The sequence below is a fragment of the Prionailurus viverrinus genome, chromosome B4, assembly GCF_022837055.1.
Source record: "Prionailurus viverrinus isolate Anna chromosome B4, UM_Priviv_1.0, whole genome shotgun sequence".
Classification (NCBI taxonomy): Eukaryota; Metazoa; Chordata; class Mammalia; order Carnivora; family Felidae; genus Prionailurus; species Prionailurus viverrinus.
In genome coordinates, this window is record NC_062567.1 from 38,055,711 (window position 1) to 38,068,004 (window position 12,294).

The following is a 12,294-nucleotide window of genomic DNA, read 5'->3' on the forward strand; positions in this document are numbered from 1 at the left end:
AAAAGACTCTCCTCGTCCTTTAGTGAGAAACAGGAAAGGAATGTTAAAGGAGCCTCAGAGTGTCTACATCTGAAGAGGGCAGGGCCAGCCAACCAGAGGGCACACACCACATGCAAGGCCAGGCAGAGGTGAGGAGTGAATGGGGCAGTGTGTTCCAGGTAGAGCAGTGTTCAGCACAAGTAGCTGAATGCAGTATGGGGAATTTCAACTTGGGTCATTGAATGGGGAGAAGTTTTTGAAAGTTTTTGGGTGGAGGAGAGACAGGCTCAGAACTCAGCATCCCGAGGCCAAAGGGCAAGACAGAGGGTGATATGGAGTAGAGGCAAGTACAGAAGCCTGGCTACAAACTCTCCTCCTCTCAGGGCATTTAAACCTCAAGGCCAGGAAGCACTCCAAGACCACCCGATTCTCAGCCATATTACCATTCGGTGATTATATTTGAAAATTACTCCCATAAGCCTCCAACCTCTCTTCCCACCTGGATTGCCAGCTTCTAATTCCTCCTACTCCGCATGATGTGCCAAGTAAGTGTACTCCAAATGAAAGTTTGCAAGGAGCCACCTCAAGGAGAAATAAAGCCAGGCAGCTTCTCTTCAAGGGGAGCCCTGAGCAAGAAGAGCCCTCATTCTGCGGGCAAGGGGACTCTACCCCAACGACCCGAGGAAAATCTCCCCAAAGAGGACTCAGGCAGGAAGCCCAGAATCAACAAAGCGAGAACCAAAGGGCGAAGGGCGAGGCCTCCATAGAACTCCTAGGTAAAAGCGGCGGGAGTGGGGGGGGTGGGGGGGGAGGGGGGACGGTGTCAGTCTGGAGTGATCCCTGGACGGTTGAGAGGAAAGCGGGAGGTCTGTGGCGGGAAGGAGGGTATGGCCGATTAGGGGGAAAGAGGGCTGTGCGGGAGGCGGGAGGAGAAATGAGAGTGCGGGCTCCGGGACTGCTGAGCCGGAGTCCCCGGAACCTGGGCAGTAGCCGGCCGGCCGGCATTGGCGGGGCAGGTGGGGCCAGGGGCGGGGTCGGCCGGGGGCGGGGTCCACGGCACATGCGCACCGCAGCCCTCGCGCGCAGTAAGGAGTGGCACTTTTTAAAAGTGCAGCCCGGAGGCCAGCCCGCAGCCGCCGACACCTCGGTCTTATCCTGGTGCCGCTCGTTCCGGCCGCGCGTCCCCCCAGTCCCTCACCAGTCCGGTCCAGGCCCGTCTAGCCCGCACGATGCCGGTCAAAGGAGGCACCAAGTGTATCAAATACCTGCTCTTCGGATTTAATTTCATCTTCTGGGTGAGTGAGTGCGACTGCCGCGCGCTCCTCTGCGGGGCCACCTGTTCGTCCCGGGAACCCCGTCCGCGGTCGGAAGTGCTGGTAACTGGCGCTGCCCGCGCCGGGTGGACTCCGGGCGGGAAGAGAAAAGGCACTGCGGTCGCCAGCTGGCTCCTCGACGGGGTCCGAGGACGAGCTGGGTGGGCACGATCGTAGAAGACTCCTCCGAAGCCGAGCTGGCAGGGGGACGCGGGGGGCCCTAGCGAGCTGGGGCGCGGAGACTGGCCCCAGCCCTTTCTTTCGCCAAGGGTTTGGGGTGGGGTTTGTGTCTGTTCCCACCCCAAACTCCTCCGAGTGCAGGAGGGGGAAGACGGCAGAGAGAAACGGAGCACCCCTCTTCTGGGAACTTGGGGCCATGGCCAAGGAGGACTGTGGAGGGCAGTACAGTTCGTGATCTGGGTGGGGTCTCACAAGTGGCAGGGGCCTCGAGGAGGGGGGATGAAGGCGCACTGAGGACTTCAGCGGCGCCGGGAGAGCTCAGCCTGGAGCTGTTGACACTTTTACACTGGAAAGGGAGAGGGAGGGAGGACTAGGACCCCGTCCACCCTCGAGGAGGTACCTGCGGGCTTGATTCTGAGCCGCCACCGTGAGAAAGTCCAAACTGTCTCGAAACTACCTGAAAGACTAGCTTGTCTTGATTTTTTTTTTTTTTTCCGAAGGCGATAAGTATCTGAACTGGAGAGAACTCTGGGAGAGTTGGGGAGAGGAGGGGCAGATGCCTGTTGGCGCTTTTAGTCCAGTGTTTCTCCATTTCCGGGGGAAGATCAGGTGCCTGCCGCCCACTGCCAGCCCAGGGCCTCCGGCCTCGCCTACGCCCCCATGCCAGCCCACCCAGTGGCAAGGCGGGGCCACGGAGAGTGGAAGTTCACCTGGAGAGGACACCAGGCCAGGAAGCTACCTGACTCCCACTGCTGGCCACACTCAGCCTTTCTGCAAATGGAATGCCAGAGGGAAGCAGCAGAAAAGGGGATGTCCCCTCCACACTTTCTCTTGGAGGATTAAGGGACCACCCAGAGACAGAAAAGAAGCAAGGAATAGTCTGAGGACTACATCCCTTGCACACAGATGGGCAATATTTGCTCCTTTGCAGTCAGAAGGGGATTTGGAAAGGCAGCCCTTATGCCACTCGAGAGATGGCTGTAGAAACAGGCATGCCACCAGAGCCTTGTAACAAAAAAATATACTGTACTTATTCCCCTGGAGCTGGTCACTGGGGGGTCCCCAGGAACCTTGGGACAAACCTCTTGAGATTTTAATCCTCTCTCTGGAGCTGACTCTTGCCCTTGCAAGAGTTACCATACCTAACACATGTTCTAGTGAGGATGGCACATAGATGTGCCCCTGCCCAACACTTGGCCTGTTTTAGGGAGACCTCCTGGTGGTGGGCATTACTTCCTCCCGGTGTTCCCACCAGCCCCCAGCAGCCAGGCTGCCAGCTAGCTCCCAGGCTTGGCTTCCTCCTCTCCCTAACCGCTGGCACCAGAAAAGAATGTGAGAAGGCGGGTTAGCCCCGCCCCACCCCACCCTTGTCCTTTGGGGAGTTTTCCTCTCCCCTCCCCAGCACAACCTCCACCACACACACACACACACACCCCTCCCGCCCCGCCCGTCTGTTGGTTAGTCCTCAGCTATCTGCCTAGGCTGCATCAGGGTTTCAGGCTGGGAAGGAACCACAGACTACCATGGGCCTTCATACCCCACGTCTGCCCTGTAGCACATGCAGGAGCCTGATGGGAGGCTCCAGGGCTCCTCTGGGATCTGCTGTCTCTTATTGTCTCCAGCCTACCACCCCACCCACATTCAGAGCTGCCCGGGCCTGGGCTAGGTGCTGCTGATCAGCTATGTCATCTGAAACAGAAATGACTCACTCTGGGAATGTTTGGGTCCAGAATTAGGAAGGGCTCTAGTGATCATCCAGTCTGGCCCTAGTATTCATAATGAAGAAGCAGAGAACCAGAGAGGGATGACTGGCCCAGGATCACAGAGACCGAACCAATACCACAACCCTTGTGTCCCTTGCTTGAGTCCCATCCTCTTCTGTCTCCATCATGAAACCAACAAGGGGACCTGGCAAAAGAGCTGGTGTAGGGGGGATAGCTACGTTCTCCTGAATTAACTATTGTTCAGTAGTGTTGTATCAAGGGCCCTGTAGAGATGATGGAATAAAGGGGTATCAGGATCCACTTGTGCAGCCTGCAAAGGCCCTTTCCAAGTCTCATGATCTAGCCAGAGCAGGAAGCATCATCCCCATTGTACTGATGACCAGGAAAAGAGTCCCCAGAGAAGTTAAATGACTTATCCAGGGTCATGTGGCAGGATAGCACGAGAAGTAAGTTTGAAGGCAGGTCTGGTTGGCCTAAAGTCCAATGTACTTTTCATCCCAATTACCTGGGATGAAAGGTACCAGGTACCTTTTTTTGAGACCAGAGATTTATAAACTTAGCATTTGGGATCTGATATGGGCCTTGAAAAATAGGAGTTGTGAGGCCAGGAGCCACCAGCACCTCCTGAACAAAGGATGCTGAGAGGGGTAGCTTCGCAGGGACCCAGAGAAAAGCCCACCTCAGTGGCGGTGGGCTTAGGAGGGTGGGGAGAGGGTACACCTCTTCTCTGGCCCTGTCTTCAGCCCTGGGGAACCCTCAGTGACAGCTGAGCCTGCACCCCTGCCCTCCCCAAGTGGGGCCTCCAGTGCTTACTGCCAGACCAAGCACCCTGTTCATCCAGCACCCTCACAACGCTAACTTCTTGGCTCTGTTTCAGTGTTTCTGTATTTCCTCCAGACCGCCCTACCTACCCACCCACCCCACCCCCCCACAAAAAAAACAGTGGGAACCTGGACAGGGACCTGGGTCTCAGTCTAGCTTTGTCCTCATGTCACTTTGAAACCTTGGGGAGGTTGCTTTTGTGCTCCAGACCTCAGTTTCCTCATCTGAGGAAATGATGATGGGTTGAAACAAATGGTCACAGAAATCCCTTCAGCTCAGTCTATGAGCCTGGCCCCACCCCGAGTACCTACAGCAATAGGACTTCCCCACACAACCCAAAATCAAAATCAGAGTTGGGGGATGGACATGTGCAGTGGCTATGAAGGCTTGTCCTCGGAGCCTGGCTTCATTTGGGTCTTTACCTCTGGAGCCTGATTCTTGGTCTCTTTCCTGTTAACCTCACATTTTCCCCTCTCTTGCCCTGGATGGGGTCCCTATGTTTGGGGGCTCTCTGTTTTCCCTGCCCTCAGCCATTTGTGGTAGTCCTGCCCACTGACCAGCGTGCCACCCTGGGTTCAGTCTCCCCATCACCGGATGGAGCCAGCGTCTACCCCATGGCGTTGTTGTAGGCAAAATGAGAGAATGTATGTGCTGCACTTGGCATAGTAGCCTTAACTTTCTGTTTACTCCAGCTGTGGTTGCTCCTCTGTTGGAGGTAGATGGAAGCAGTGGGGAGGGTGGGAGCACTTCCCTAAGCAAGAAGTGTGGAAATTGAAACCAGGGACATAGGCAGGAATCCACATTCAGAATCCACACACATTCCGCCCCCCCCACCTTCCTTTCCTTCTCTTCTTGCATCACTGCCAGCCTCATGATCCACCCCGCCTCAATGATTCCCGCTTTGGGACACCCACTCCATTTTATGTGTGGCTACACGTTTGATTATGGGGCGGCACCCCACTTCTGAAAATAAACTACACAGCACAGGAACCCTAAGACATCAGGCTTCGGGGTCAGGGAGGGGTATGGACCTAGGCGGGTGGCGGTGGCAGAAGCCCTTCCCACCCAACTTGCCAATTCCCCCAGAAGCTGTTGACCTTCAGCGTGGGGCCGAGCAAGCAGCTAGGACTGTTCCCTAAAATGGCTCCCCAACTTTGGCATGCAGACAGCCAGAGCTCTGGGAAAGCTGGCTGTGTTTGTACTGAGGCTGGCAGGTTTGGGGAGAGGTGAGTTGAGGCCAGGTGTCTGCATCTGCTAAGGAAAATAGGACTTCTCCCTTTGTCCCCTGCCCAGAATCTTGATGGCTTTCCCCGCACTTTTCCCTGCATTGGTTGTCAACAACAAAGACCTGACTCCTGATTTGGGGGGAAGGGGATTCCTCTACACACACACACACACACACACACACACACACACACGCTCACTCTCTCTCTTTGTCTGTCTCTCTCTCCCCCTTCGCTTTCAAAGTGCCCCATGGCACCGTTCCAGACCTTACTCTTTTGTACTCCAAGGAAGAGGTTGCTGGTTAAGACCTGAATTTGGATCCACTTTGATAAGCAGCCCCACGGAGGGCCATCCCTGCCAGAGCACTTAACTCTGCCAAATGAGGCATCTGTGGTTTCAAACCTCACAAGTCAGTGCTCTCACACCCTTTGGTATTACACGTGAATCTTCCCTGTTAGACGCAGAGCTGTGTGTACCGTGTTTGTTTTCCGGTTCGATTCAATTTTATAAGGAGGTGTGGCTTTTGGTCACACAGTCTGCAACTTAATAATACACCTTGAACTTGCCAAAGCACCTTTTCTTCTAAAGAACACAGCCTTGACAGTTCTTTCCTGGGTGTGCCCGGCTGCAAGGATAAGGGACCGCAGGTCATGGGTCATCGTGGCTCCTGTAACCTGTTGTCTCCTTGGTAGCTGGATATTCTCAATAGAACTGTGTCCAGCTGGGGAGAAGACAGTGAAGTTTGAGGAGCTGCGTGTTTATTTTCTGTGATCCCCCCTCCCCAGGTGGGAGTCAGTAGGACTTCCTTCCACAGGTCTTTTCAACCAAAGCCCTTCAGAAACCACCTTTCCATCTCTTCCATACAGGAGGGTGATGACTTCGTTGTTTTAGGGTTCTGAAAACCTGGGGAAGGGCCTGTTGGCCCCGTGCTCTCAACTACGGGGAATTCAGGAGACCAGAAGAGCTGATCTCAATAATACATTTTTTAAATTTATGTTTTTGAAGTCTGACTGCAGATCACTTGCCTGTTTCATTCTGTGGAAAAAGTCGTGCTGGTCCAGGGACATTTTCATTTTCCATCAAGTGATGGCATCCAGCTGTGGAAAGCAGCATCCTGCCTCCAGATGAGATAATTTTATAACAATTACATCCACCCGTAATTCCAACTCCCCCGACCCCCAACCACCACCCCAAAAAAGTACTTGGTTCTAGATAGTTTGTAAGTACTGTGTGCTATCGTCCTAGATTCATGGAGCTTAACCAGATTTTTAGGGAATCCCACAAAATCAGTAGGACCGGCCTCCAGAAAAATGTTAGGCCTTTTTGTTGTTGTTTTGTTTTGTTTGGTTTGGTTTGGTTTGGTTTGGTTTCTGTTTTTGCTTTTTTTTCTGGAGGCCAATGGACCTTAGGTAATGAACACCTCATTTTAGTTTTTCTCTCTTATTTTCCAAGCAACCTCTTCTCTATTCTGAATCCCTTGTTTCAGCCATGAGTAGTGGGTTGCCCAAGGACTATGTGGGGGAATTGGGGGTGATTTGAGAAAGGCTAAGTTCCCTGATGATCAACAACAGTGTAGACTGAAGAGCTAGCCTCCCCACCCATACTTGCTCTGACTCTCAGCTTAATCATTGCCCAGGGAGTGGCTTTGACTCTCGATTAATTTAATGAGTGTTCTGTATTTCTAGTCCACATGAAGAATCCAACTTTATGAGCTTCTAGCCAAGTTTTGCTTCTTGGGTTAGGTTTCCCATAGCTTGGGTGATTTGTATTTGTTTAGGAAGTACTGAGTTCTGTCTTTCCCCCCTCCTCCTTCCCACCCAATGGAGACTAAAATCAGCCAACCTTCCCTGGCCTTGCCCTTGAGGACTTTGGAAAGGGAAGGGTATCTCTGGGGGATCATTTGGGGATTTGGACTCCTGAGGAGATGATACTCAGTCTGGCTGAATAGCAGAGGAGGGTGAAGCCCTCTGACTTGGAGAGGGGACTGGATTCATTTGATTGTAGCAAAGATCCCTGGGTAGAGAGGTTTGGGAACTGTTGACTTGGAGAAAAATCAGAAATCTGTGTTTTAAAGATCCTGCGTGTTCAATCCTCTTGGCAGGCATTGTGCAGGGGAGCTGAAACAGTGACTCTTGCTGGTGCTGTTACAAAAGAAACCCTCCAAAGCTTAATCCTGTTTGTCTTATGTTCAACGTAGATTCCAGGTTCCACTGAACACCTCTCTGGCCGGGCAGGCCAATGGCCCGTGACTTCTACCAAGCCCTCGCCTCCTGCGCTCAGGACACAGTCCCTTGCTTCTGTTCCCAGCATGAGCTACATGTCAGTGTCCAAGTGTAAAAACAGCACAACACATGGATCGTAGCAGCAAATCCTTGACCAGGGCTTCAAAAATACAATCAAGTAAATCAGACAGTTTCACTGAATTCAAAACAAATTTCTATATAACACTCCGGTTTTATCTTTAAACCTACGTTGATCAAATCAATAGCATGATAAATGATAAAATTGATTTATTAAAACTTTAAATGAAAAGATCAGCAAACCCCTACTTAATTGTGAACGCATTGCTTTCCAAGTCAACAGAAGTTTGGTGTTTTTAAAAGATAGTTTGCTATACACTGGAAGGTGTTCCCCCCCGCCCCAAAATGTATATGTTAAGTTCTAAAACCCAGCATGATGGTATTTGGAGGTAGGGGCTTTCAGGGTGATTGACTCACTCTCATGAATAGGATTGGTGCTCTTATAAAAGAAGAGGCCCCAGAGAGCATCCTCCTTCCTTCTACCATGTGAGATTATAGCAAGAAGACAGCCCTCTGTGAACCAGGAAGCAACTCCTCACCAGACCCCAAGTCTGTTGGTACCTTGATCTCAGAGTTCCCAGCCTCCAGAACTGTGAGCAATAATTTCTTGTTAAGACACCCCGTCGATGGTATTTGGTCATAGCAGCCCAAATGGACTCAGACATAGCTATTTATATGTTCAAATCAAAATCACCTCTTCCCGCCTAGGTGAGTGATTGTACACACAGCTCACATTGGTGTCCCCCTCCGGTGGGTGGCAGGCCTCCTCACCCCCCACAGCAGCTCTGCTCCTGGAGCAGAATGCACAGTCCAGACACAAGAAACCCTTCCCACTAAGACGGTCTCCCGCTCTCCCCCACGCAGTATGAATGCTTCACGTTGCTTCTTGCAGTAGGGGGCTGCACATTTAAATCTGTTACTATTATGCTCAGGCTTTCTAAAGCCTCCTTTCTGCAAGCCTGGGAACATCTCCACATCCCCTACTTTCCCTTGTCCCCCCCCCCCCTATATTATAGCTCTGAGTCCCTAAGACACAACCCTTAAGAGACCCAGAAAGCTTATTTCAGATAGGAATTAGATTCTCATCCGGTGCTGGGGAGGGACCATCAGTGTGGGAAGCTGGCATTATCCTCATGTGGCTGGTGCCTCTCAGGACCCCATGGCTGGGGCTGCAACACAGGCCTGCGGTCATGCCCTCTCGTGCCCTTTGCTGGCAGGATGGTGCTGTGGGGAAAGGGCAGAGGTTCTGGGCCTCACCTTGGTGCCATTCCTATAGGGGATGCAAGGACAGTGGCCACTGGGCAGATCTAACAGTGTCTGCACTTGCCAGGTTTGTGACAGTAGCGAAGTTGGGATAAGAAGAAAACATGCCAAGTTACTGTGGGGAATCTGTTTCCCAGAGCAGTGCTTGTGTCCACACAGATTTTCTGGCCAGTGCAGCAAGGGTGTGGACGCCACTCTTGGGCCAGAGGCCAGCAGGAGGAAGTGCATTCTCTCTCTAGACTGTCCATCAGGCAGCTGGCCTCGGAGAGAGGCCAGGTTCACGGGGCACCTGCGGCCAGGTGGCTGTTGCAGGTGTTGGTCTGTCCTGAGAAGGTAAAGCCCTTTGGTGGGCTCTCTTGGGACCTTTAAGGATAGAAGGTACCCTTTTGAAATGGGATCAGATGTGGCTAGGAGGGAGACAGCACAAAAGTGAAAAATTCTGGCTCTGAAATCAATGAAACTGATCTAAAAGACAGTTTAGCAAAATGATTGAGAATATGGGCTTTGTAGTCAGACTGTCCACGGTTCAAGTTCTAACCCAGCCACTTATTTGCTATGTGATCTCAGACAAGCTGCTTCTGTGCCCAAGTTTTCTCATCTAAAAAATGAAAGTAAATAGTACCTACTTGGTGGGTCTACCGTGAAAATGAAATACTACAGGTGAAGTGCTGTGTTGTCGTGCTAGCTGTCCAGTGACATACAGTTGACCCCTGAACAATGCGGGGGTTAGGGGCACCAACCCCCATGCAGTCAAAAATCTCTTTATAACTTTTGACTTCCCCAAAACTTAACTACTAATAGCCTCCTGTTGACCAGAAGCCTAACTGATAAGTCAATTAGCACATGCTCTGTATGTTATATGTATTATATATACTGTGTTCTTACAATAAGATAATCAAGAGAAATGAAAATGTTATTAAGAAGATCATAAGGAAGAGAAGATACATTCACAAGACTGTACTGTATTTATCAAAAAAATCTGCATATGGTTGGACTTGTGTATGAGTTGAAACCCATGTTATGCAAATGGGAGCTATAATTAAGAGACCTAAAATGTAGGCAGGGATCATGGCAAAGGGATAGGATAGATAATAGGTCAGACACAACAGTTGGGGACCTTGGCTCTTGCTTGTTTCCTGGCTCTGTGCTCAGAATGCACCATGTTGGGGAAGGAGGGCCATTTAACTGAGCGGTCCTGGGCATGCCTTTTGCCAACACTGCTAATCCACATGCCACATGGCATTGTTTCAAAGGTATAAAAAAAAGGGGCATCTCCCACCATTCAGGGCCATGCAAGCAAGTGGCAACTGTTCCCACAGATGGAATGAAAGCTAACTGGTCCACATGGCTAAAATAAGAGAGAGAGAGAGAGAGAGAGAGAGAGAGAGAGAGAGAGAGTGTGTGTGTGTGTGTGTGTGTAATCACCAAGTGTCTTAGGCATACACAATGGAAAACAAATGTGTGGTATTCTGGAATTTAAAGCAAAACATCCCCCAAACAATCCCCCACATCAGATGATTTTGGTTAAGATCAGAATGCCTGCTTTCAGCAGAAAACAGATTTATGGGCTGGCTGATGTATGCTGCATGTCTGGCAAGCAGGCAGTGGAAACTTGAAATGAGGTTTCTTGTTTAGAAAGAGGTTATCTTGGGCAGAGGCCCTCCCTCTCTATCCTTTATCCCCTTACTACTAACCCATCATATCAGCTGAAATTTTTCTCCTCTCTTGGGCAGAATAAGAGCTCTGGTTTTTAACTGATGGTGATGTCCTTGGAAGGGAGGATTTCTCAACTCTTGAGCTTGTTCCGAGCAGGTCACTGCCTAATTATCATTAAGGTGTGCTGAGAAAAAGCTTACAAGGCCCTTCACCTTCTGCCACACCCCAGAGAGGGGACCACGCTAGCTCCCTTCCACCAGGGATGAGACAGGCAGTCGAGTAATTAACCTCTACATGGCACGTGCTGTGCATGTGACAGAGGGAGAGAGTTGATGGTTGACTTGCTCTATACCTGCTCTGTGACTTTGGGGAAGTAACTACCTCTCTGAGCCTGTTTCCTCATCTCAAACTGGGATGATCAGAACTACCTCTAAGTGTATAAGGCAGTCCTACCAGTCCTCTTAGATTCACAAGGGGCAGCAGGACCTTACTGTAGAAATCTAGCTCCCTCACATTCCTCGTCTCCCTGGGAAATCCCACTGTCACTCCTATAGGGCACGTTCCCATTAGCCTGAAGTCACACTGGAACACACACTGGCCCAACAGAGCCACTCTTAGCAAACTGATGGCACCCATAGGCTATAGCTATTGAACCACTTTCACCCTTCCACCCAAGAGACCCCCCCCCTCCAAGTGCACTGGAATCCCCAGAAAGTGAACCCCTGCAAGCTCAGTGAGCAGGCCAAACAGGTGCTTAGGATGTCAGCAATGCAGGTAAGCCCAAGGAATCATGGAGAAAATAAGAACTTTTCTGACCTTCTTTATATTTATTTTATAATACTGATTTTTTAAAATATTGAATTATATGGGGTAGGTGCCATAATTTCCTCGGTATTTAGGGCTGTAAATGGTCACAAGAGGCAGCAGTGTGCCTCCCCAAGGACCTGGCTTCTCAGGACCATTGGGCTTGTTGTTGACTTTCTGATGTGCCCTGGTGTGGTGTTAAAGAAGAGCACATGGTAGCAGGGCCCTTTATGACACAGCGATTGTTGGGTGTGGGAGGAGTTGACTTTCAGAAATGCAGATTCCTGGGGGAAATCAGTGACTCTCCTTAAGCCACACTTTCCTTGTTTGAGTAATGAAGGTAACACCCCCAAAGTCTTAGGGTTGTTAGAAATGATGGCATATTTAATGTAAAAAGCTTCTCGCAGTGCCTGGCTCCAAGCAAGAACTCGGGTGTTAGTTCCGGCAGCTACTGCTATAGTTACTGTTAGTACTGCCTCTCGGAATGTTTCAGAGATTGAAGCTGTCCTAAAGAGTCACATTCACCCATGTCTTCTCGCCTCAGTTCTGTAAAGCCACATCACGCTGGATTGTTCAAGGCTGAACCTTTACCCCTAGGTTTTATCCCTTTTAGAAGGTGAATTAGAGGACTTGTCTTTCCATCTGTCCACAAAATGCCCATTTTAGAGATTTCCCCAGTATGGGAAAGGTGGGTGAGGAGAGGGACCAGTTTTGCACATAGATGGGAGTGGCCCCAGCATCAGGGCCATTTGGCAGAGGGCCCCCCTCCCCTTGTGGAGTCGAACTGGGAATTCAACAATAGCCATAAGAGGAAGAAATCTGCCCTTCCTCCAAACCAGGAAGGATAGCCTCGACACCTCTCCTGTTCACTTCTTGTGCTTCCCAGGAAGAGGTAGATTCCTCTTATCTAGAACTTTCTTGACACCTTGAAGCCAGGTCTCAGAGTGGGGCAGAGCCAAAGTCACCATTGCTTCTATGTGGACCCCACAGGAAGGGGAAAGAAGGCAGAGCTGGCCCCAAAGGGTGCGT

At 50.8% G+C, this 12,294-nt stretch overlaps 1 protein-coding gene across 1 annotated transcript in view; it reads left to right on the forward strand.

Moving 5' to 3' along the window:
• Positions 1 to 1,074: 1,074 nt before the first annotated feature.
• Positions 1,075 to 12,294, forward strand: part of CD9 (CD9 molecule) — a 34,047-nt gene continuing 22,827 nt past the window's right edge. Inside the window, exon 1 of the mRNA XM_047866998.1 lies at positions 1,075 to 1,274. Coding sequence (XP_047722954.1) covers positions 1,209 to 1,274 — 66 coding nt within the window. The 5' untranslated portion in view covers positions 1,075 to 1,208. The remainder of the gene's footprint in view (positions 1,275 to 12,294) is intronic.